Raw genomic sequence first — 23,932 nt, 5'->3', positions numbered from 1 at the left:
TGTAGATAAAGCCGATTTCCAAGCAGTTCACTGCGTTAGGCTAGAGGTTCTTCCAGCCCTGGGCTCCAGTCTGCTTTGTGTGGACATTGCATTCTTAGGGCAAGGGGAGGGGTTTTGCTGGTGATCTTGGCCAAAACTTCTCTTTTTACCCCTTGACTGTTGGACAGTGTGCCCTGCACAGACCTGAGTGCCTGCCCCCTCTCTCCTAGAGGCATCAGCACTTCATCAATGCTGGATGTACATGTTTTGTGATGTGTTTTGGGATCTTTCCAAATGAAAAGCACTATATAAATATAAAGGGCCTGATTTTTTTTCAAAGGCCCTCAATCCTGACTCCAATTTTATTGTATACATTTTGTACTTACAAATAATCTATTATCGTTTAGATATATACACACATCCATTAAAAAGGAGCACCTATCTCTGCTGTAAGCACTGGTGACAATTCCTAAATATGAAACCAGAAAACAGATCACTCCTGAATCCCAGCTTCAACCATTAATCAACATATTCACAGTCATTAGCAATAACCCAGCAGCAAAAATCATACATAAACTGTGGACAGAAATGGTACTCCTATTCTATATAGATTTTATACCACCCTCACCTTAGGTCACTGTAGTAAACATCTAACATCTGTCACAATGATTCGTTCTCTCTCTTGTTCTCTCCCCAGGGGGACAATTATCTGTTTGTTTTGCTTTTAAATGTACATGCTGCTATATTGGAGAAAGCAAGGTACACAAAGTGCACCTTGCACTTGGAGCAGAAGGTGGTGAGATTTGCCAGTATTCTGAGTTCCTGTGAGAGTTTGTGTCATGGTCTCAGACCTGCGCTCAGGAAAATTCTTTCTCTCACACAGATGAGTTTTACCATTATGGTAGAAAGTTCCATGGTGCCTGAAGAGGGGAGTTGTTGACCCATGTCCTCAGTCCAGAGCTTTAGGTGATCTTTTTGACATGCTGGACTCAGACAACATTATTTATACAGCTAGCCGCCTGATGTGCACAGTGGTGCTAACTCTTGCCATTTTATCATTGTTCTTGCAATATTTGGTGTTTTACTTGAGCCCCAGGTTCTGGAGTAATGTAGTTATACAAGAATCTCAGCTTTCCGTTAAAAAATAGTTTCTAGTCCTTATGATTGTGGAGAAAACTTGAAAATGTAACTCTAAAGGCTTGAAAGCCCAGAAGAACCCAAAATGTATGTATTCATTATTTTGAAGCTAATCTCATGCTTTTGGGGGAGGGGATGCTGGCTCATGCTTTTTGAATGGTTGGGGTTTCGACACTGTGTTCAGGCCCAATGATCAGGTAGTTAAATTGCTAAATGCTGTAATGTGTGCACACAGTTATTTTTGGGTGCAAAACTTTGCCCACAAAATTGGAAGCCAGGGAGCCTAAGGCTCAACCAAAATAATATTTCTTCCCTTTCCCCAGGTGGCTTGTGTTCAGTATTCATATTCATTAAGAGCCCAATTCTCACCTTTGCACATGCTGAGTAGTACCTTGCTGCTTGAGTATCCTCACTGGCTTCCAACTTGGAACGTAATGTACTACCCAACATGAGCAAAGGGGGCAGACCTTGGCCCAGTGTACTCACTGTTGTGACTGAAGAGAAACTGATGTTTCTCTTCCTATTTTTCCCTCTGATTTGGTTTGTCTCAGCAAAACTCTGACCCTGAACCTTAAAGGTACTTATTTACTAAGATTTAACACACCCTGCCAGGTTGGGTACCTGATTAAAGATTAAAAATCATTCGCTTGCGTGACTCTCTCCTTCAAAAATTCCATTTGTCATATGTCAGGGCCTCATATCTAACCTTGAATAGTTTACAGCAAGATCTACTTCCCAAACCAAATTCCCATCACTTGACTCGCTGCCTCAGTCTAATATTAGAACATTCTTTAGATCCACTTTCTATGGGCAGTCCCACCCCAGCCCCAGGAGGGTCTTGCCAAGTAAAATTTTCTAAATAGTACTGCTATTTTATGACATGAATTGTGAAATATAATGGGAAAGGTTTTTATTCTACAGATTTTGCACCAATTTCAATAATATACTAAAATGCAATTTTGAGTGTTGCCCTCCTCAAGTCAAGTAGAGAAGCCTTAGAGAGAGAATTATTTTCTGAATGAATAAAAACCAAAATAAAATGCAACACCCTCCCCCCCGCCCCAGCATTTACAAAACCCATTTTGTAAATTTCAAATCTAGGCCCAAGTGCATTATATCAGATACAGTTTCTGTACCTATTAAAAATCCTATCTGGATAAAATATGAAAAACAATAGTCATATTTTGTGTGTGTGTGTTTTGGCTTGGCCTTCCTGGTTTGTGTTTTCCTTGGTGGCAATGCACATTTTTGGACCAGATGTTGAATGTAACAAAACCCATATTAATTTTAACTGCAGTATCAAAAGAAATAGAAAACTCAAACAGCTTTTCTATCAAAAAGAGATCGACTCTTGCCTTTGGTAGTACTCATCCGGAGAGAGATGGATTCTGATTCCATATACTAGTATATCATCGCTTTCCCTGAGACTGAAGAGGGTGGGGCCATTAAAGCCTATTACTTATGAGGTAGGAATGGGCACTATTTATAACTTTATCTCTGAACAGGTCTGGATATAGTAATGCCATCAGATTGCCAGTCTCAAGGAGCATCCATGAGATGATTAGAGAGAGGTTGTAGTATGGTGCAATGGGTTACTGCTGTATGGTGATAACTTGAGGCCCGTAACATTTTGTTTGTTAATAGCAGGTCACAGGACTGAAAATAGCATATGTAAGCAGGGTAATGGTCTATGTCATGTCTCATATATTCTGGCATCAGCATGAAAAATATGAGTATTTCAGCCTGACGGTTGTTCCTAATGTTTCTCCAGTCAGAAGCAGAGCTGTCCTGAACCTTCATCTCCCAGCCAAACAATACTGATATTTTGTGGTATAAAAGAATATAAAATCCAGTCCACTATCTCTACCCTATACCCAACAAGACTTCCTGGTGAAGACGGTCCATTCCTCCCTCCCCTCACCCAAAGTTTCCTGTTTAGTGGGGGAAATAAGAGTGGGGTCCAAAAACTATTGCCCATCAAACAAGGGCTGTTCTTGCCAGGGCCATAGAAGGATGGGCCATAGAGCCTTATCCACGAGATCCTACAACTGTTTCCTGTCCTTGCAGATTGGCCTCTCCTGGAGAGTTTCCCCAGCAGGTAAACAGAAAATACCTTCTGAAGGAAAATATATTTCAGCTTTGAGCAATGAAACGAACCAAAATTTTCTGAAATTCAATTTTTCAATGACTTATTTCTAGAAAATTCAAATTTTGAGGGGGAACTCCTCCCCCCCTCCCCGCCGCATGCACACATGCACACAAAAATCTGTTTGAAGTTTTCCATTACATTTTGTGTGTTATATTTCAATCACCTATACAGCTGGTTGATTTTTTTTAATCTTTTGACTAAAAATTTAAGTAAAAATAAATGGTTTTTAAAATATTGTTTGGGAGTCTGTTCTATTATTTTGACTATAAACCACAATCCCAGGAAATAATGACCATATTATTATATGCATGATGTGTATACACTACATACACTGTATAGTAGGTATGGGTATAAATACTAAAACTGAACCCCCACAAACCTTTGTCAGTTTCTAGAACTGAATGTTTTTATAAGTTCTGAAATAATTGTTTTTTTCCCCCCTATGTTTTTCCTCTTCTGGTTCCAAGGAAAATGGCCAAAACACTGGGCAGGAAGCTATATTTCCATCTAATTAAAGCAAAAGAACTCCTCTTCAAGAGATTCTGAGCCAAGGTTTTCAGACTCAAGAAATACACTCAAGAAATTACACTTATGTTATGTAAATATGGATAAGCTTTAGCTGTCCATCTGACCAGTCCAAGTTGTAACTCTGAACCTTTTGAAAGTTGGATTTATATCTTTCTGCAGATGAATCTGAGTGGGGGAAATAAGCTACTAAGAAGAATTACCGAAGCCTTTTTCCTTCACAAATCTATTCAAAATGGATGTCTAGTGACATAGTTTGACTCCTATAGGGGAAAAAATGTATCCTCAAATGATGGACCCAATTCTATAAGTCATTGAGAGTAAAATTTTCAAAAGAACCTAAGTAATTAGGAACCAAAGTCCCACTTTCAGAAGTGTGTTAGGAACCTAAGTCCCTTAAACTCCTAAGTGCCTTAAATCATTTTTGAAAATGGATTTAGGTTCCTAAGTCACTTATGCACTATTGAAAATTTTATCTTGAATGCTTTTCTGGGAACTGCTTGGCGCTCTCAGCTCTCACTGAAAACACTGGGAATTGAGAGTACTTTGCATATCTCAGGAATAGCACCTTGCAGGACTGGGTCTTCTATTTTGGGACATAAACATTACACTTAACATAAGGTATTCCTGTCCTGAGGTAACACTTTATGTTAAAATTGTTTCTTTAGATACTATATATTCTAAATAATAACTAACAAATACTCGTCAGCTGTGCCACAGCCAAATCATGTCAGCCAAAACCCCTCCCAGCACCACAGTTCTGTGGTGCCAGGAGCTGTGAGAAATAGTTGTCATTTATACAAAAATGTCCCAAATAATTGAATAATCTGTTTTAAAGAGACACTGAACATTTTTTGTCCCTCCACACTCATTCTTTCAAGTATAAAATAAGATATCATCTTCCAGGCATTCAGAAGAAAACCTATTGACATTACAAAAGATTAAATTTTGGGATGGAGCTTCTGGCATTCAGTGTTAGTGTGTGTTTCTGGAAGAAAAAAAAAGCTCAATATTTTCTCCACATAACCACAGTGACTATCTAGTAAGAATGTAATTGATTGATAAGCTGTTGGAAACATTTATTTTCATCTGTCTAGTAGAAGCAGTGATCTGTTACCAATTGATCTTCCTTTCCTATTTTCTAATTGAGATGTACCGTGAGAGTTGGTCATTGTTTTGACCTTTTAACAAAAAGTTAAGATTAATGACACATGTTCCTAGAGGTTACTCTTCCTGAATTCCATAATACAGCTACTTCCTAAAATACATAGTAGAAAGCTGCATCTCTCATAAAATGGCATCAGAAGTTTACTGGATTTTATCAACATTTAATTTTTAGTTGTTATATCAAAGTTTTGTCCACAAACGACTTTTGTAACCGCTTAGATTTGCACCAAGGCTTTTAATGATTTCCAGCCTTTCACAGTAACACTTGCATTAGACTTCCAGGTACAGTTTGGGAGGTAGGGGCAGGAGGGGTTCAGATTGTTCTGATCTATAGCAGTCATTTCAAAAATTACACTGAAGTTAGGTACTTCAGTATTTTAGCCACCTCAGTGTTGTGTTATAGCAGAGCTCAGGTCTTCCATCAGTAGCAAATTATTATTTCATCAACAGTCCTAGGTATCTATTTCTTCCAAACTGCACTGATGTCAACTTTGTCTTGAATAAGAAAATTCACAAACTTCCTATTAGTTTGAACAATACTTGGAAGTGCAACGCAGAGCAATTAGAAAAGTCCAGCTAAAAAACCAAAATCCTGAAAAGCCCAAATATCTGCCTCTTTCAAGGGCTATCCTATTAGCAAAATATTATAGGCTCTACTATGGTTATGGGAGCCAGAGCCATTTAGCTATATATGAAAGCAGGTGTGTCACTCCATCAGGGGAGTTGGAAGCATTCTTGGAAGACTCCACTCACGTAAAAAGAAAAGGAGTACTTGTGGCACCTTAGAGACTAACAAATTTATTTGAGCATAAGCTTTTGTGAGCTACAGCTCACTTCATCGGGTGCACCACTCATGTGTGGACTTCATTCTTCTCAATGCTGCCTCTGGGGCCTAAAATGTTAACCAGCCTCCGCAGGAATGTAGCCATCCAAATGATGGAGTCCTAGGTCCTGATCCAAAGCCTATTGCACTCAATGAGAGTGTTTTCATTGAATTCAGTGAGGGGCTGGATCAGACTGTAGGTGGGGAAGGGATTCCTTACACCCTTTCCTTCACAATGATTCTGTGGTAGGTAGCCGTACCACTACCCAGACAGCCATTCCATTTATCTGACAGAGCTACAGAGAATGGAGTTCATAGTTGGCAAATTCTGAAGGCAGAGAAGATAGGTGACATAACAGATTACGTCTTGTATTACTTGTCTTCTACTCATGTTCAGGGCAAGGGACGGTTGTACTCATATTGGTTCTTAATAGGTAAGCACTTGAGCCATGAAGATCATATCCAGGCTTCCTCCAAACTTTGAGAGGGATTGATTTATTCCATGTTGCCGTCCAGAACAATCAAGTAGAGATGGATCTAGCTTCCCAAAAGTCCAAGGAGGTTAAGATTCAGTGTTACATTTCTGCACTAAGCAGGAGGCCAGTGATAAGTACGCTATTTTATTTCTGACATTACTGTGAATTGGGGCCATGTGAAAGAAATCTGCAAGTGGGCAAAATTTGCTTGGTTTCAGACTTGTTACAAGTTCAAAACTCAGGCCAGGTTCACCCAGATTCCCAAACAAGGGCCAAGTGTCAGGTGATTATAGGCCAGACTTCAAATTTACCCTCTTACCTCTCCCACTGGATTCCCAGAAGGGATCTTTTATTTCAGGTTGAAAACAGGGGAAATTCAGTGGTTTCACAAGACAAATAAAACTCATCCATATGGACTGAGTTTTGCTTTGACTTGAGTCAAACCCTGAACAAAGAATGTCCAGGGCATAAACCCCAAATGATCTCTGAACCCTCTGTGAACCAAAATCACCAAGCTTTGCACAGTTTAACCTTGAACATTCATCTCGTTGTCATAACTCTGATCTTATTTATAGAGAGAGGCCAAAGCCCAGAACCTTTTCTCGGATCCCCTTACCTGAAGTTTAGTGGTTCAAATTAAAAAATTGTTTTAATTAATTTAATTTAAAAGATCCAAACCTCTTCAGTTTATCTCTAGTTGTTTTAAAATTATATGCTACATTAACTATTAAAATAAAAACATAGGTACAAATTTTTATTAAAGAATCTCCTGAAAAAGGGAGTGAATCCTAAAACAGTATTTATGAACATTCATTTGAACTAAACCACTTTGACAATATTCATAACCCTTTTTAAACATTGTCCACAACCAGTCATGCAAGTGATACCTTTTGGGTTTGCGAGAATGTTTGCAGAAAGTGAAATCCTCACAAATACTAGTGCAAATGTATTTTCCTGAAAATTCTTTCCAGAAGTATTCACGTGGTAATCTAGGAAGTTCTTTGGTCACTTTCCTCCTGTTTATGAAGTTTCACCTTATATTATTATTTGCTTAATTAGAACAGGCGGTGTGGTTTAGTGAGGAGAGCAGTAGACTGGATTCTGTTCCTGGCTCTTGCAATGACCTACTAGGTAATTTTGAGCAAATCATTTCAGCTCTTTGCCACTCACGCCTTTTATCTGTCTTGTTTATTTAAATCGTAAGCTGGCAAGGCAGAGATCGTCTACTATGAGTGTGTAAAGCATCTAGCACAATGGGACCCTGATATCAGTTGGAGACTCTCGACAATACTATAATACAAGTAAGTACTTTACTTCAGAAATTCAGTGACTAGCTTTATTATTCTGGGTGTACAACCCAATGAATGTCTTCCGAGATACATTAAGTGCTGAAGCAAAGAAAAGAGACAACCAGTTCCAGACTAGCAGCACCAGTTGTGCCAGGAGCCATGTCCTGGCTGCCCTCCCTCCCCACACTTGCCAGTCAGGACAACTTTCACGTATAGAGATCTACCCTTTTTAAGGATACCTTCCATCATGCACCCCAGGTGATTTGCCTCCCACATTCCACCTATGGCATAAAAATGTCCAGTGCTCCCCTGTTCAGGAATTCCTGGCTTCCATTCCAGCACTCTGGATCATCGCTCCATTTTCTCTTTCTTTTTCTTTCATTTATATAACGCCTTTGATTTCAATGCATTTTACAAACTACAGCCATATTCTGCCCTCAGCTTTTGTACAGAGCTCCCATTGCAACCCCTGAGAGTTTTTTGCATGGATTGAGTGCTATTATGTCTTTCAAAATACAGTATGTACAGGAATTGCTTCAGCCTCCATCAAAAATGAGCCACCTCTGGGATGGAATACAACAACTAGTGCGCAGCACACAGCAAAAACACACAGCTGTTTAGGGAAGGAAATTTGTAAGGAATAATGTCTGATATTTTTTTCTGGTCTGTGATAGACTGAAATTCTCTTTCTGTACAGTACAACAGTGGTTCTCAACCAGGGGTCCGTGGCCCTCTGTGGGTCCGTGAGCAGGCATCGGGGTCCTCCAAGCAGGGCCGGCATTAGACCTGCTGGGGCCCTGAGCCCTGCCACCTGGCACTGAAGCTGAAACCCGAGCAACTTAGCTTCGTGGGGCCCCAGGCAATTGCCCTGCTTGCTAATCCCTAACACTGACTCTGGCTTTTATATGCAGAAAAACAGTTGTTTTGGCACAGGTCGACCATTGAGTTTTTATAGCATGTTGGCGGGGCCTCAGAAAGAAAAAGGTCGAGAACCCCTGTAGTAGAATACATAATACAATTTAATTCATACAGAAGCTACATCTTGGAAAATCAGTACCCTTATTTCTTAGGCTGAAAACATTTTAAAAGACTTTAACAAAATCTCTGAGTGTGGTGATGTATTATGAAAAAGGGCATGTTTTAATTTTTAAAAGCTATGGAGTTAGATCTTCAACTGGCGTAAATTGGCCATAATTCCATTAAGTTTATTGTTTCATTGGCAAGCAGCTAAATCATGATTGTAGACATTTAAGTGTGTGTCTTCTTCCAAAGATTAGGTAACACTTGTCTAGCAATCATGTGGTTATATGCACTCCACCAATGTGAAATTGACAGTTATGCATTTGCTAGAAAGTATGTATTTGATTAGAGGCATACTTGAAGCAGCATTTTGCCTTTGGGTGGAATGAGTAACAACTGGAGCTGTTGGAGTTCAGCAACATAGAAATCTTTCTATGTCCCACCACAATCTCCTTTACCTTTTTGCTAGCTTTTTTCCAAGGAGAGAAAATGCAAAGATTTAGCACCACCAATGACAATTCCTGCAAGATCATGCCTAATTCCAAGAGAGCTTGGAAGGGGGCCTAAAGAAGTAGAAATGGTTAAAGGCACATAAACTGTGGAGTAGTTAATGGAGCTTTGATATAAACTCATTTCTGAATCTATAAAACAAATATAGGCATTAAACACGATCAGATAACTTCGAGATGGGTGCAGAATGACAATCTTAAAGGAGGGTGAAGACTGGGGGCATTGCTCGCTATAACCAGCCCCACTTAAGTTCAGTTGCAAATTAAAAGGACCTCCCCACCCTCCAGAGAGCATGTTATCCCATCCCCTCCCCGTCTAGAATACCTTTCTTCCAGCCTCATTGTTGTGCAAGTTCATCAGCCTCCGTGCATTCTTTTTGATTTCTCGGGCATCAACAAACTTCCTGGAGAATTCAATGCCGTATCTGATATCCGCAGAGCAGCCTCCCCATTTCCAGCCCTCCTCCTGGTTGTAGTAGCCCTGTTTCTCTCGGTCACAGCCACAGTTGCTGAGGTTGCCCTGGCTGCAGGCAGCAGTGACAGCATGTGCAACCCCAGCAGCGGTAATGGCATAGGTGAATGCTGCTTCCCTGCTTCCTGTGGAGAGAAATCAACAGCTAATGGGTTTGGAAGAAGGCAGTGTCTTACTACAAAGTACATACATTATGTACAGCAATACATTAATTCAGAAGCAGGAGGGTAGCATTGTCAGTAGCCTATACTCTTCCTTCTTAAAAATTATGTATATGTTTAAGTGTTTTGCTGAACTGGGGTCTAGTGACTAGTTGCCCACATACTGTCCCCGGACCGTACAGGTCCCAGCCATATAACGGTCCTGCTTGCCTATGTTAGATTGAGGTACCTTTGGCAGTGGGTTTGGCCAGTGGGGGCTGCACTGCTCGAGGCAAGATAATTTGTTAAAGTATTTCACCAGGATCATAAATGTTGTTTATCCCAGGTTTGTTCACTGAGAGGAGGCCATGGAGGTTGTGCAGATTTCAAGTGGGTTGCAGGCCAGTCATTGCTGGGGATGTTTATAGAAAGAGAAGAGCTGCCGCTAATTCCCAGCATGCTGGGAAAGTAGTACATTGTGAAGGCTTAAAAATACCTTGCCCAGTAAGGTGGAGAGTGTGTCATGACAAGAGGATAGGACTCAAGTGGAGAAGGCTGTCCATACATCCTTATTAGGTGAAGGTAGAGTTGGTCAGTGATGTTAAATATAGATTATAACCTGAGATGTAGATTTTAGAGCTGTGGTTTTTCTGGAAGCTGGATGGTCTGTTGTTCTATGTCTATTGTTGCTGACTTTTATTTACTGTGAATTTTGCCTTGGTAAAGCTGCAGCCTTTTGCCACCAATCCCCTGAATCCAAATTCTGTTGGACCTTGGTGCAGTGTGTTATGGAACTACTGGCATTTTGGAGCACTAGATACATAGTAGATTGATTTCAATAGGGGCCGTGTAAAAAAATACTTTGACATCGCTGACGTGCTGTAGTGCAAATACTGTCTTAATCCTCACAAAATTTAGAAATGGCGTTCGTGGTATCATTATTTGTCCTAATTAGGTGATTATGTCTCTTGAAACTCAATATATGAAAAGAGGCCTCATCACTTCAGTGGACACTGAAAAACAAAAATATACAGATGACGAGAGTTAAATTAAAATAACATGAAAATTGCAAGACCTATCCAGGAAAGCAAGGACATCCATGATTTAGAATTCATTAAAATCCCAATACTTCGACAAAATGGTCCTCAGTTGCATCTTGTAACAGGCCTGGAGTGCATCCATGCATCCCTGCACTACATTTCAAGACCTTGACTGGCAGCTATGTCAGGTGACCAAGCATCATGTGATGGCAACCTGGTGATGAGGCGTCCTTTAAGAGAGAGCTGGCCCAGACAGATGAGGGAAACTTGAGGTCAGAAAAGGGACTCTGGACCAGCCAGGTAGAACATCTGGTGGGAGATACCTGCAGGGAGCAGGAGCAGAAGACTTGTCTGGGAACGGTTTTGGGTAAGGCTAGGAAGGAGGTTTTGGTTTTGAGAGGACTTAAGGGCTGTGAAATCTAGTTGGAGGAGCAGGTGAGCCTAAGGAAGAGGGCTGGAAGACTTGAGTTGAGCTGAGCTGTTCTGTTTTGTGAAATAAACCAGATTCCAGGAAGTGGATACACTTGAGCCATTTGAGTCTGTGTACATTTTTTGAGGAGCTAAGTAGGAGAAACCAAGGTAGAAGGCCTTATAACCAGACCAAGTAAACTGACCCATGCACACATCCCATTGGACCAAGGTACACATTGTGTATATATGTTGGTCAGAAAATGTGTCAAAGAATTCTGACTGGCACCATTCCAGTATTCAGTGGGTGTGTGGAATGAATGTAATGAAGACAGTGAATGGGGTGTAGCAGGAACACCAAAATGGGAGGGAATGATGCTGAGAGGAACCATGCAGGCCTGTGTGATGGGGGAAGGATGCTAGGGTTGTGCAGGCTGGAATGGCAAGGAGGGTGAGGTGCTAGGGGATGCGGGCTGGTTGAGAGAAGATTGCAGGATGGTGTACAGCCTGTTTGGGAAGTTGGGCTGGGTTTTTTCACAGGTGTTTACTTCTCTAAGAGGGCCTGATCCAACTTCCATTAAGTCCACCAAAAGATGCTCTCTTGGTTTCATTTGGAGTTGGATTGGAACACTTTGTACTGCCCTATTATTGTTTATAACATTTCTTCCTCTGATTTCTCTCTGTTCACATTGAACAGCAAAACTTCTACCATCATCATTTTCCTCCTTCTTTGGTGACTAACCCCTATAGTGCTACTGCAGAGGAATTTACAGCACGTTACTGAAATGATTGAATGCCCGTACACAAAGCTTTGCCTGTTACTTTTTGACTGGCCTAACAGATACAAAGCAAAAAAATCTTCAGGGGGAAACATAGAAATAATCTCATAAACTGTTTAATTTTCATATTAGGATTTACAACAGTCCACTCCTAGTGGTTCTGAAATAGCACACGCACAGTGCATTTTTTTTTTTTGTTTATTCATTCATTTCAGTTATTCATTCACAGCTTCCTGAAAGCACCTACAACCCCTGGTAACGTCAATGAAGTTTAAGGGCACATAGCAGCGTACGTGATGGGGTCCTACATTTGTTTTTGCCCCTTTTAATTGTTTGCTCAATGTAATTAACATAAGAAGAAAACAATGTTTGTGGCAGGTTTCAGTTTTTTGGGTTGTTTTAGTTTATTTGGTTCTTTTTAGTCATTGCCAGATTTCTGATACAACAAAGCAGAGAGAAAAGGAGTATTTATAAATAGGTATCCGATGAAGTGAGCTGTAGCTCAGGAAAGCTTATGCTCAAATAAATTGGTTAGTCTCTAAGGTGCCACAAGTACTCCTTTTCTTTTTGCGAATACAGACTAACACGACTGCTACTCTGATACCTGTCATAAAGTAGAGAGAAAATCCTCCCACCACCTTCGTCTAATCTCAGAATATATAAGTATTAGAGAGAGGCATGGGAGCCTAGCAAGGAGATCCTAAAATGTAAACTCATCTTTGTGGCTGAAGGCAAGTCAATTCATCTCTCTACCTCAGTTTTCTGATCTGTAACCAGAAGAAGGTAATACATACCCCACAGAGGAAGAGTTGGGCAAATTTTTTCAATCAAAACTTTTTTTCAGCAAAAAATGCAGGGTTATGTGTACCAAAACATTTTGTTAGTTCATTTTGATTTTTGCCAAATTTTTTTTCCCTTCTGGGGAAAAAAATCCAAAGAAATCTAAACATTTTGTTTGAGAGATTTTTGAAACAAAGTGTTTGGATTTTGTTTGTTTGTTTGAAATTACTTTTTGTTTGAAAATTTCCTTTAGTTTTATTTTAACAAATTCAAATATATTTTTAAAAAATCTCAGAATTTTGCTCAACCCAAAACCATTTTTTACCTTTCAAGCAGATCTATTTTTATTTTTGAAAAGGAAGAAGGAAGAAAATGTGCTATTTTTTAACTAGATGTTAGATTTTCCCTATCTTCAAGATCAGAATAAGCGAGAATGAGGCTGTGGGTCATTTAGAGATGATGTTTAGCAGTGTCCCAGGTTTATAAAGCCAAGGGTGTTGGATTTGAGTACTGCTTGGGTGATATTTTAGTGTTTATTTTAGTGTTTCAGAAAATAATTTTATTATTATTTATCAATTATATTGCGGTAGCACGTAAAGCAGAGGCAGGGTGCTGAAATGGGGACGGGGAGGGGGGTAAGGGGCCATGGCCCTCCCACTTTTTGAAAGTGAATAGGCCTGGCCCATCCACTTTTCAGAAGAGGCCCTGTCCCTCCCGGCCAGGCTGGCAGCTGTAGCCCGGCCAGCTGTGGGGTACCACTGACCTTCTACCTGCAGCCCCCAGCCTGTGTCTCTGCCTCATGGCCTTCCCTACCCACTCCAGGGCAGGAGGGGTCCGCGGCTCCCCACAGCTGCCTGAGCGCAGGTTTTACTTGGATCTTGCTCCGGCTGGGGGGCCACAGCCTAGCCATGGTAAGAGCCTAGGGTTGCCAACTGTATAATCGCACAAAACCAAACACCCTTGCCATGCCCCCTGCCCTGCCCCTTATCTGAGGCCCCGCCCTCCACTCACTCCATTCCCACTCCCTCTGTCACTCGCTTTCCCCCGCCCTCGCTCACTTTCATTGGGCTGGAGCAGGGGGTTGGGGTGCAGGAGAGGGTTCGGGCTCTGGGCTGGAGGTGGAGCCAAGGGATTCACAGTGTGGGAGGGGGTTCCCGGCTGAGCCTGGGGCAGGGGGTTAGGGTGTGGGAGGGGTGCAGGCTCTGAGAGGGAGTTTAGCTGTGTGGGGGGATCAGGGCTGGGGCAGGTGGTTGGGGCATGGACAGGGGGTGGCGGGGTGGCTCCCGGAAAGCAGCCAGCATGTCTGGCTCCTAGGCTCAGGGGTGGCCAGGCAGCTCTGCGCGCTGCCTCTGCCTGCAGGCACCGCCCCCGTAGCTCCTGCGGTTCCTGGCCAATACGAGCTGCAGAGTCAGTGCTCGGGGCAGGGCAGTCCGCAGAGACCCCCCTGGTTGCCCCTGCACCTAGGAGCTAGAGGGACTTGCTGGCTGCTTCTGGGAGCCGTGCGGATCCAGGGCAGCTAGGGAACCTGCCTTAGTCTCACTATACCACCCACTGGACTTTTAGGGGCCTAAATCTCCCAGATTGGCTTCAGGAGCCAATCAGGAGATTGAGGCCCATTCCGGGAAACTCACGGCTAATCTGGGAAGATTGGCAACCACATAAGATTTTTGAAACAGAAGATATTGTGAACCTCATCTTGAACATTAGTTTAAGTCAGCACGTTAGCAACCTTCTCAGCTCTTGTGATCATCAATAATCTTTTATTATAAAATGTAAATCAGAGAATAACAATAAGGTTATCTCATTAATACTTTGGTTAGACTGTCCCAACCCCTCGCCCCCCACACCCCATAACTCTTAATCAAGTTATATGCCCACCAATTCGACTTTAAGGGTATGTCTACACTACGAAATTAGGTCGAATTTATAGAAGTCGGTTTTTTTGAAATCGGTTTTATATATTCGAGTGTGTGTGTCCCCACAGAAAATGCTCTAAAGTGCATTAAGTGCATTAACTCGGCGGAGCGCTTCCACAGTACCGAGGCAAGCGTCGACTTCTGGAGCGTTGCACTGTGGGTAGCTATCCCACAGTTCCCGCAGTCTCCGCTGCCCATTGGAATTCTGGGTTGATATCCCAATGCCTGATGGGGCTAAAACATTGTCGCGGGTGGTTCTGGGTACATGTCGTCAGGACCCCGTTCCCACCCTCCCTCCCCCCGTGAAAGCAAGGGCAGACAATCATTTCGCGCCTTTTTTGTCTGCTGCCAGCCAAAGATGTAAAGGATCGATGGAGTGGGTCAGAACAAGACATAGACCAGATTTGTTTTGGACTCATTTTCCTCCTCCCCTGTCTAGATCACACTGCAGTCAGTCACAGAGAAGGCGCAGCGAGGTTAATCTAGCCATGTATCAATCAGAGGCCAGGCTAACCTCCTTGTTCCAATAAGAATGATAACTTTGGTGCACCATTTCTTATTGGAACCCTCCGTGCAGTCCTGCCTGAAATACTCCTTGATGTACAGGCACACCCTTTGTTGATTTTAGCTCCCTGAAGCCAACCCTGTAAGCCGTGTCGTCAGTCGCCCCTCCCTCCGTCAGAGCAACGGCAGACAATCGTTCCGCGCCTTCTTTCTGTGCGGACGCCATACCAAGGCAAGCATGGAGGCCGCTGAGCTCATTTTGGCAATTAGGAGCACATTAAACACCACACGCATTATCCAGCAATATATGCAGCACCAGAACATGGCAACGCGATACCGGGCGAGGAGGCGACGTCAGCGCGGTCCCGTGAGTGATCAGGACATGGACACAGATTTCTCTGAAAGCATGGGCCCTGCCAATGCATGCATCATGGTGCTAATGGGGCAGGTTCATGCTGTGGAACGCCGATTCTGGGCTCGGGAAACAAGCACAGACTGGTGGGACCGCATAGTGTTGCAGGTCTGGGACGATTCCCAGTGGCTGCGAAACTTTCGCATGCGTAAGGGCACTTTCATGGAACTTTGTGACTTGCTTTCCCCTGCCCTGAAGCGCATGAATACCAGGATGAGAGCAGCCCTCACAGTTGAGAAGTGAGTGGCGATAGCCCTGTGGAAGCTTGCAACGCCAGACAGCTACCGGTCAGTTGGGAATCAATTTGGAGTGGGCAAATCTACTGTGGGGGCTGCTGTGATGCAAGTAGCTCACGCAATCAAAGATCTGCTGATATCAAGGGTAGTGACCCTGGGAAATGTGCAGGTCATAGTGGATGGCTTTGCTGCAATGGGATTCCCTAACTGTGGTGGGGCTATAGACGGAACCCATATCCCTATCTTGGCACCAGAGCACCAAGCCAGCGAGTACATAAACCGCAAGGGGTACTTTTCGATAGTGCTGCAAGCTCTGGTGGATCACAAGGGACGTTTCACCAACATCAACGTGGGATGGCCGGGAAAGGTGCATGACGCTCGCATCTTCAGGAACTCTGGTCTGTTTCAAAAGCTGCAGGAAGGGACTTTCTTCCCAGACCAGAAAATAACTGTTGGGGATGTTGAAATGCCTATATGTATCCTTGGGGACCTAGCCTACCCCTTAATGCCATGGCTCATGAAGCCGTACACAGGCAGCCTGGACAGTGGTCAGGAGCTGTTCAACTACAGGCTGAGCAAGTGCAGAATGGTGGTAGAATGTGCATTTGGACGTTTAAAGGCGCGCTGGCGCAGTTTACTGACTCGCTTAGACCTCAGCGAAACCAATATTCCCACTGTTATTACTGCTTGCTGTGTGCTCCACAATATCTGTGAGAGTAAGGGGGAGACGTTTATGGCGGGGTGGGAGATTGAGGCAAATCGCCTGGCTGCTGGTTACGCGCAGCCAGACACCAGGGCGGTTAGAAGAGCTCAGGAGGGCGCGGCACGCATCAGAGAAGCTTTGAAAACCAGTTTCATGACTGGCCAGGCTACAGTGTGAAAGTTCTGTTTGTTTCTCCCTGATGAAACCCCCCGCCCCTTGGTTCACTCTACTTCCCTGTAAGCTAACCACCCTCCCCTCCTCCCTTTAATCACCGCTTGCAGAGGCAATAAAGTCATTGCTGCTTCACAGTCATGCATTCGTTATTCATTCATCACACAAATAGGGGGATGACTACCAAGGTATCCCAGGAGGGGTGGTGGAGGAGGGAAGGAAAATGCCACACAGCACATTAAGCACAGCACTTTAAAAGTTTACAACTTTAAAATTTATTGAATGACAGCCTTCTTTTTTTTGGGCAATCCTCTGTTGTGGAGTCGCTGGTTGGCCGGAGGCCCCTCCACCGCGTTCTTGGGCGTCTGGGTGTGGAGGCTATGGAACTTGGGGAGGAGGGCGGTTGGTTACAGAGGGGCAGCAGTGGCAGTCTGTGCTCCAGCTGCCTTTGCTGCAGCTCAACCATACACTGGAGCATTCTGGTTTGGTCCTGCAGCAGCCTCAGCATTGAATCCTGCCTTCTCTCATCACGCTGCCGCGACATTTGAGCTTCAGCCCTGTCTTCTGCCCGCCACTTACTCGCTTCAGCTCTCCACCTCTCCTCCCGGTCATTTTGTGCTTTCCTGCACTCTGACATTATTTGCCTCCACGCATTCGTCTGTGCTCTGTCAGTGTGGGAGGACAGCATGAGCTCGGAGAACATTTCATCTCGAGTGCGTTTTTTTTTCTTTCTAAGCTTCACTAGCCTCTGGGAAGGAGAAGATCCTGTGATCATTGAAACACATCCAGCTGGTGGAGAAAAAAAAAGGGAGAGCGGTATTTAAAAAGACACATTTTATAAAACAGTGGCTACACTCTTTCAGGGTAAACCTTGCTGTTAACATTACATACATAGCACATGTGCTTTCGTTACAAGGTCGCATTTTGCGTCCTCCCACCGCGGGACTACCCCCTCAACCCTCCCCCCTCCCCGTGGCTAACAGCGGGGAACATTTCTGTTCAGCCACAGGCAAACAGCCCAGCAGGAATGTGTCCCTGAAGAAAAGCACCCTATTTCAACCAGGTGACCATGAATTATATCTCACTCTCCTGAGGATAACACAGAGAGAGAGAGAACGGATTTTGGTTGAATGCCAGCAATTCACTGGTTGAATACACTGCAATGCTTTGTTCTACAGTGATTCCTGAGTATGTGTTACTGGCCTGGAGTGATAAAAGTGTCCTACCATGAAGGACGAAATAAGGCTGCCCTCCCCAGAAACCTTTTGCAAAGGCTTTAGGACTACATCTAGGAGAACCGCAAATGCCAGGGCAAAGTAATCCTTTCACATGCTTGCTTTTAAACCATGTATAGCATTTTAAAAGGTACACTCACCAGAGGTCCCTTCTCCGCCTGCTGGGTCCAGGAGGCAGCCTTGGGTGGGTTCGGGGGGTACTGGCTCCAGGTCTAGGGTGAGAAACAGTTCCTGGCTGTCGGGAAAACCGGTTTCTCCGCTTGCTTGCTGTGAGCCATCTACAACCTCCTCCTCCTCCTCCTCATCTTCTTCGTCCCCAAAACCTGCTTCCGTATTGCCTCCATCTCCATTGAAGGAGTCAAACAACACGGCTGGGGTAGTGGTGGCTGAACCCCCTAAAATGGCATGCAGCTCATCATAGAAGCGGCATGTTTGGGGCTCTGACCCAGAGCGGCTGTTCGCCTCTCTGGTTTTCTGGTAGGCTTGCCTCAGCTCCTTCAGTTTCACGCGGCACTGCTTCGGGTCCCTGTTATGGCCTCTGTCCTTCATGCCCTGGGAGATTTTCACAAAGGTTTTGGCATTTCGAAAACTGGAACGGAGTTCTGATAGCACGGATTCCTCTCCCCAAACAGCGATCAGATCCCGTACCTCCCGTTCGGTCCATGCTGGAGCTCTTTTGCGATTCTGGGACTCCATCATGGTCACCTGTGCTGATGAGCTCTGCATGGTCACCTGCAGCTTGCCACGCTGGCCAAACAGGAAATGAGATTCAAAAGTTCGCGGTTCTTTTCCTGTCTACCTGGCCAGTGCATCTGAGTTGAGAGTGCTGTCCAGAGCGGTCAGAATGGAGCACTCTGGGATAGCTCCCGGAGGCCAATACCATCGAATTGTGTCCACAGTACCCCAAATTCGAGCTGGGAACGTCGATTTAAGCGCTAATCCACTTGTCAGGGGTGGAGTAAGGAAATCGATTTTAAGAGCCCTTTAAGTCGAATTAAAGGGCTTCACTGTGTGGACGGGTGCAGGTTTAAATCGATTTAACGCTGCTAAATTCGACCTAAAGTCCTAGTGTAGACCAGGGCTAAGTAATGGTTGTTACCCTTGAGTACCATCACTTTCAACTAAAACAAGGTTTAAAAAAATGCTTTGTCTGGTGTCAAGGAAGAAAATCCAATTCCTAATTGAATTTTGAAAACATAAAATGCAAATGGAAATGGTGTTATCTGATAGCTCAGTTAGAACATGTCCCTCAGCACAACCTAAAATGAATTTAATCTTTTTAAGCAAAGGCAATAGGAGGTGGGTACCTCTTGCAATTTACCAGGGCATGTCAGATTTCCACATTGGGTAAATACCATTTGTGTGTGCACATCTACCAACATTTGCATTCTAACTGCAGATTTTTAAAAAAGTACAATTAAAAAATTGCAAATATAACACACTATCTTCTTACTTTCAAATGATTTTAGGAAACAAAGCCTGATAAGACTTCAGTTCCCCATTAACATAAGTAAATCCTGATCAGACAGGGTAGGGATGTAGGATCAATCCACAGCCAACTATTTCTGGCAGGTGGGGTGAAAGCAGTCTGTCTATTCTATGTTGGAATCTTGGACCAGCCTATAGTCCACATCTAATTTATGTAATTTCTGACTAATTTTTAGATTGCTAATAGAAAAGGAGGACTTGTGGCACCTTAGAGACTAACAAATTTATATGAGCATAAGCTTTCGTGAGCTACAGCTCACTTCATCGGATAGCTGTAGCTCATGAAAGTTTATGCTCAAATAAATTCGTTGTCTCTAAGATGTCATAAGTCCTCCTTTTCTTTTTGCGGATACAGACTAACATGGCTGCTACTCTGTAGACTGCTAATGTAGCATTAAGGTTAGTATGGTCCACTGTGGAATTATTACAAGTTCAATAATTGCTATAGTTTACTGCATTTGAGTGTACATATACATCGCAGCATATTGTCACAGTAAAAGCACTCTCAGCAAAGGCTCATATATACTAAATAGATATTTTGATCATTCACCTGTGGCTGCAGGGTTTTGAGTTTAGCTGTTTCAGAGTTACAGGCTGCTGTAACTGTTAACTAAGGCTGTAGAGCAGACTCATTAATCTCTCTAAGCGGTGTCAGTACTTTTTTTCCTAAATATTTTTATTTCCTACAGCATTCAGAGATTTGTTTCATCTGAATGCCACTGAAAATAGGTTATTTTAACTTGAAGTATTAGACTATGTGATGTACACTTTTTAGCTAGTAATTTCGTTAAAGTTGGATTAACCATGTTAGAAGAGGTGTGTACGTAAGCTCGGTAGAATTCAATTTTTACTTTTTTTTTATTTATAATTTTGATGGCGAATATCTGTTTATTTTTTAAAGCAATTTTTTAGAGCCGCAAAATTCTGGGGTTTAAGCATTTTTCAAATTTTTATCTTTTAAATTTTTCACATTTGTGGGACATTATGGGGACCAGGCTATGGGAGGATGCCAGAAAATAATTATTTTATGATCGTACCTGTTGAGATTCAAAAAGTTAAAGCTTCATAACCATTAAACTGCAAGTTGTCAACATCACTTGTCAAAATACACAAACATTCTTAAATCAAACCCTAAAAAGTTCTCAGGCCGCATTTTTCTTACTTTGCCTATCCATACATTTAAAATATTGTCAATGGAAATATATATTATATATTTTTGCTGGTTTGTGTGTGTGTATAACCCACACACCTCCTGGGTGTAGTGTTCTATCCCATCGAGTGGCACTGAGACCACTTAGAGAGAGATTAATGAGTCTGCTGTACAGCCTTAGCTAACAGCCATATAGCTTTTAGCTCATGCAGTAGAGGCTCATGTGCTAAGCTCTGGAGGTCCCAGGTTTGATCCCAATGGCCGGGGTCTGTTAGCATCACATGTGCATGCTGAAATCCATTTTTACCGACATTCACTCACAAAAATCAAATCCTTCCAAGCCTATGTATACATATTATACTAACAGGACAATGTTACTAAACAAAATTAATTTCAAAATATACTTGTGTAATCTACAATGCAGTGGTACATTCCTGTTAAAGTCAATTGGATGCAGTACTAGACCTGGGTAGAAGGTTGATTTTATTGCAAAACCTATCCTTTTGCAAACGTCTTCCCTGCCAGATGAAGGCCAAAGAAGAATCCTGTGTAATTTCTTATGGGCAATGGATATATCTAAAAAATTAAACTAAAATTAAACAACAGCACCCGAGGAAGGGATGGATGGAGATCTTTGAGTGCATTTCATAATGTTATGGTTGATGTTTTATTTACCATTTTGAAGAGCACTTTGGAAATTTTGAGAGAGAATATTAAAAATTTCTTTCTTTGAGCTTGATCCAAAGATCATAGAAGTCAATGGTAGTTATAGAATCATAGAATATCAGGGTTGGAAGGGACCTCAGGAGGTCATCTAGTCCAACCCCCTGCTCAAAACAGGACCAATCCCCAACTAAATCATCTTTCCACTGTCTTTAATTGGTTCTGTATCAGGTCTTTTTGTCTCCTTTTATTTTCAGTAGTTTATAAATAGGACTAATTCAGCAGTATTTTAATCTAAAAGATTGACACAAGGATGGATAGAGTTTCTTTATGGTTGCTATTTGGTACCTACAACTCTAACTTCAGTAATTAAATGATTAAAGCATTTTCAGGCTTTAAGGAATTTCTAGCTGCCTCTGAATAACTTTTAGCAAACTTCACCTTCTAACCTCAAAAAATTAGGAAAAAGAGAGGGATAATAATATATCCCCTTAGACCATGTTCCCCCTTTTCTCTATGAACATGTGCTATATCACCACAGTCAACCACAATATGGTCTGAATGTGACTTTAGAACGGGCGGGCAAACTTTTTGGCCTGAGGGCTGCATCAGGTTTCTGAAATTGTATGGAGGGCTGGTTAGCAGAGGCTGTGTCTCCCCAAACAGCCAGGCATGGCCCGGCCCCCGCCCTCTATCCGACGCCCCCGATAGGCCCCCAGGGACTCCTGCCCCATCCAACCCACCCTGTTCCCTGACGGCCCCCCGGGGACCGCTGCCCCATCCACACCCCTGCTCTCTGTCCACTGACCGCCTCCGGACCCCTTGTCCCTAACTGCACCCTGCCACACCATCCAACCCCCCTCCTCCTTCCTGACTGCCCCTCTGGGACCTCTGCCCCACCCACCCTTCCTGCTCCCTGTCCCTGTCCCGTGACCCCCCCGGAACCTCCACCCCTGACTGCCCCCCATGACCCCTGCCTCCACTCAACCCCCCCCCCCCCCCCCCGTTCCCTACCCTCTGACCGCCCTGACCCCTATCCACATCCCGTCCACGACCAGCCCCTGAGCTCCCCTGCCCTCTATCCACCTCCCTGCCCCCGGCCCCTTACCACGCTGCCTGGAGCACTGGTGGCTGGCGGTGCAGCTGCACCAGGACAGGCAGTCGCGCAGCACAGAGCACCGGGTCAGGCCACGGCTCTGCAGCTGTGCTACCCCAGGAGCTCACAGCCCAGAGCACTGCTCCAGCAGCGCAGTGAGCTGAGGCTGGGGGGAGAGGGGAACATCGGGGGAGGGGCCAGGGGCGAGCGTCCTGGGCCAGGAGCTCAGGGGCCAGGCAGGATGGTCCCGCAGGCAGTAGTTTGCCCACTTCTGCTTTAGAACCAAGGTTAAGGGAAACAGCTACACAACAGCCAAATAACTCAACATGGTAAGTACTATATAACCAGTTTGGGTCAGCAGAATATATACATATTCTTTATTCTGTTCAAAAGCCAGATAGTGCTCTATATAGACTTGTAGAAGACTAACCTGTTTAAGTGTTAATTTCAGGATGCCTGACTTGTGATCAAGTGAAGAACAGTTGAATTAAGGGTGCACATTGGATCTCTAAGAGGAAGATCAAAGCCACTCAACTTAACAGTCCTCATGCCGCTTTATGACAAGGGTCATATGACCAGGGTCAAGTTTACAAAGGTTATACCCCTGTCACAAGTCAGTATCCACTGAATCCCTTCCCTTGTTGCTGTTAGAAGGTGCTGTTACACCTTCCCTTTCTAAAAAGCAATCACATCAAATGAACTAGAACTTGAACTGAAAAAAGCCCTACAATTACAAATGAATACTGCCAACTAACAAAACACACAAAGGGAGACCTCTACAGTGAAGGTCAAGATAGGTGACCCCAAACTTCCTGACAGAAGAGAGGATTATTTTGCCTCTTATTATATATCTGTCAATAACCACTAACTCTGAACCTCAATGGAGTTCTGATCATATGGAAACTTCTCAGACAGACCTGCCATCTGGAGCTTGTTTGCCGCTCCTGGTGTTTTTCATTGTCAGTGACTGGGTGAGCATGTGTTACTCCTGTCAGTGCACCATGTCCTATAGAGCTTACCTTTAACACAACACATGAACTTGATGTGGGATTGTATAGATTGTATAGATGTTACCTGGACAGACACTTTCTGTTTGAAATCTAATATTCTCTCCCAGTTGCAATATGGAGTAACTGTTTGACATTTTTGTTTCAGTATTTATTTTTTTCCAGTTTCCTGGCATATAGTCTTTTAAAAACTACTTCAGTGTTAATTGTCTGCAGGTATGTCAACACACTTGAAGGTGTAATTTCCAACTCGGGCTAAAATTAGCAGTGTAGTCAGGGCAGTGAGAGAAGCAGAAAGGGCTAACCACCCCAAGTCTGTGTCATGGATTTCAGATGGGATAGTACTCAAGAGGACTAGCCCATTGCTCCTCCCATGTAGTCATATTTACACTGCTTTTTTTTAGCGCACTAGCTCTCATTGAGCTAGCATGTGTGTGTACCTAAACTGAAAATTATACCCCCAACTCCAGTGTAGACATACTCTGTTTCAGAAAATCTTTTAGATGATGATATTAAGAATTTGATCTTTTGCCCAAGAACTTCGGAGCTGGTGATCTTAATAAGGCATTCTGAGGTGTCAAGTGACGTTTTAGGCATGCTAAATATGGATCTCTTGAATATATCAGACACTTTTCTAGTCAAGGTGTGTGTTACATTG

At 43.4% G+C, this 23,932-nt stretch overlaps 2 protein-coding genes across 3 annotated transcripts in view; one reads left to right on the top strand and one right to left on the bottom strand.

Moving 5' to 3' along the window:
• The window catches only part of WNT7B (Wnt family member 7B), a 131,984-nt gene that overhangs the window by 2,439 nt on the left and 105,613 nt on the right, over positions 1–23,932 (bottom strand). For both annotated transcript variants that reach the window (XM_073315976.1, XM_073315966.1), the window contains exon 3: positions 9,400–9,671. In XM_073315976.1, coding sequence (XP_073172077.1) covers positions 9,400–9,671 — 272 coding nt within the window. The remainder of the gene's footprint in view (positions 1–9,399; positions 9,672–23,932) is intronic.
• Positions 1–23,932, top strand: part of ATXN10 (ataxin 10) — a 338,097-nt gene that overhangs the window by 297,852 nt on the left and 16,313 nt on the right. The gene's annotated exons all lie outside the window — the stretch shown is intronic.

This window comes from Lepidochelys kempii, chromosome 1 (assembly GCF_965140285.1).
Source record: "Lepidochelys kempii isolate rLepKem1 chromosome 1, rLepKem1.hap1, whole genome shotgun sequence".
NCBI lineage: Eukaryota > Metazoa > Chordata > Testudines > Cheloniidae > Lepidochelys > Lepidochelys kempii.
Note: the sequence above shows the minus strand (reverse complement) of the source record. Positions and strands in the feature narration are given on the sequence as shown.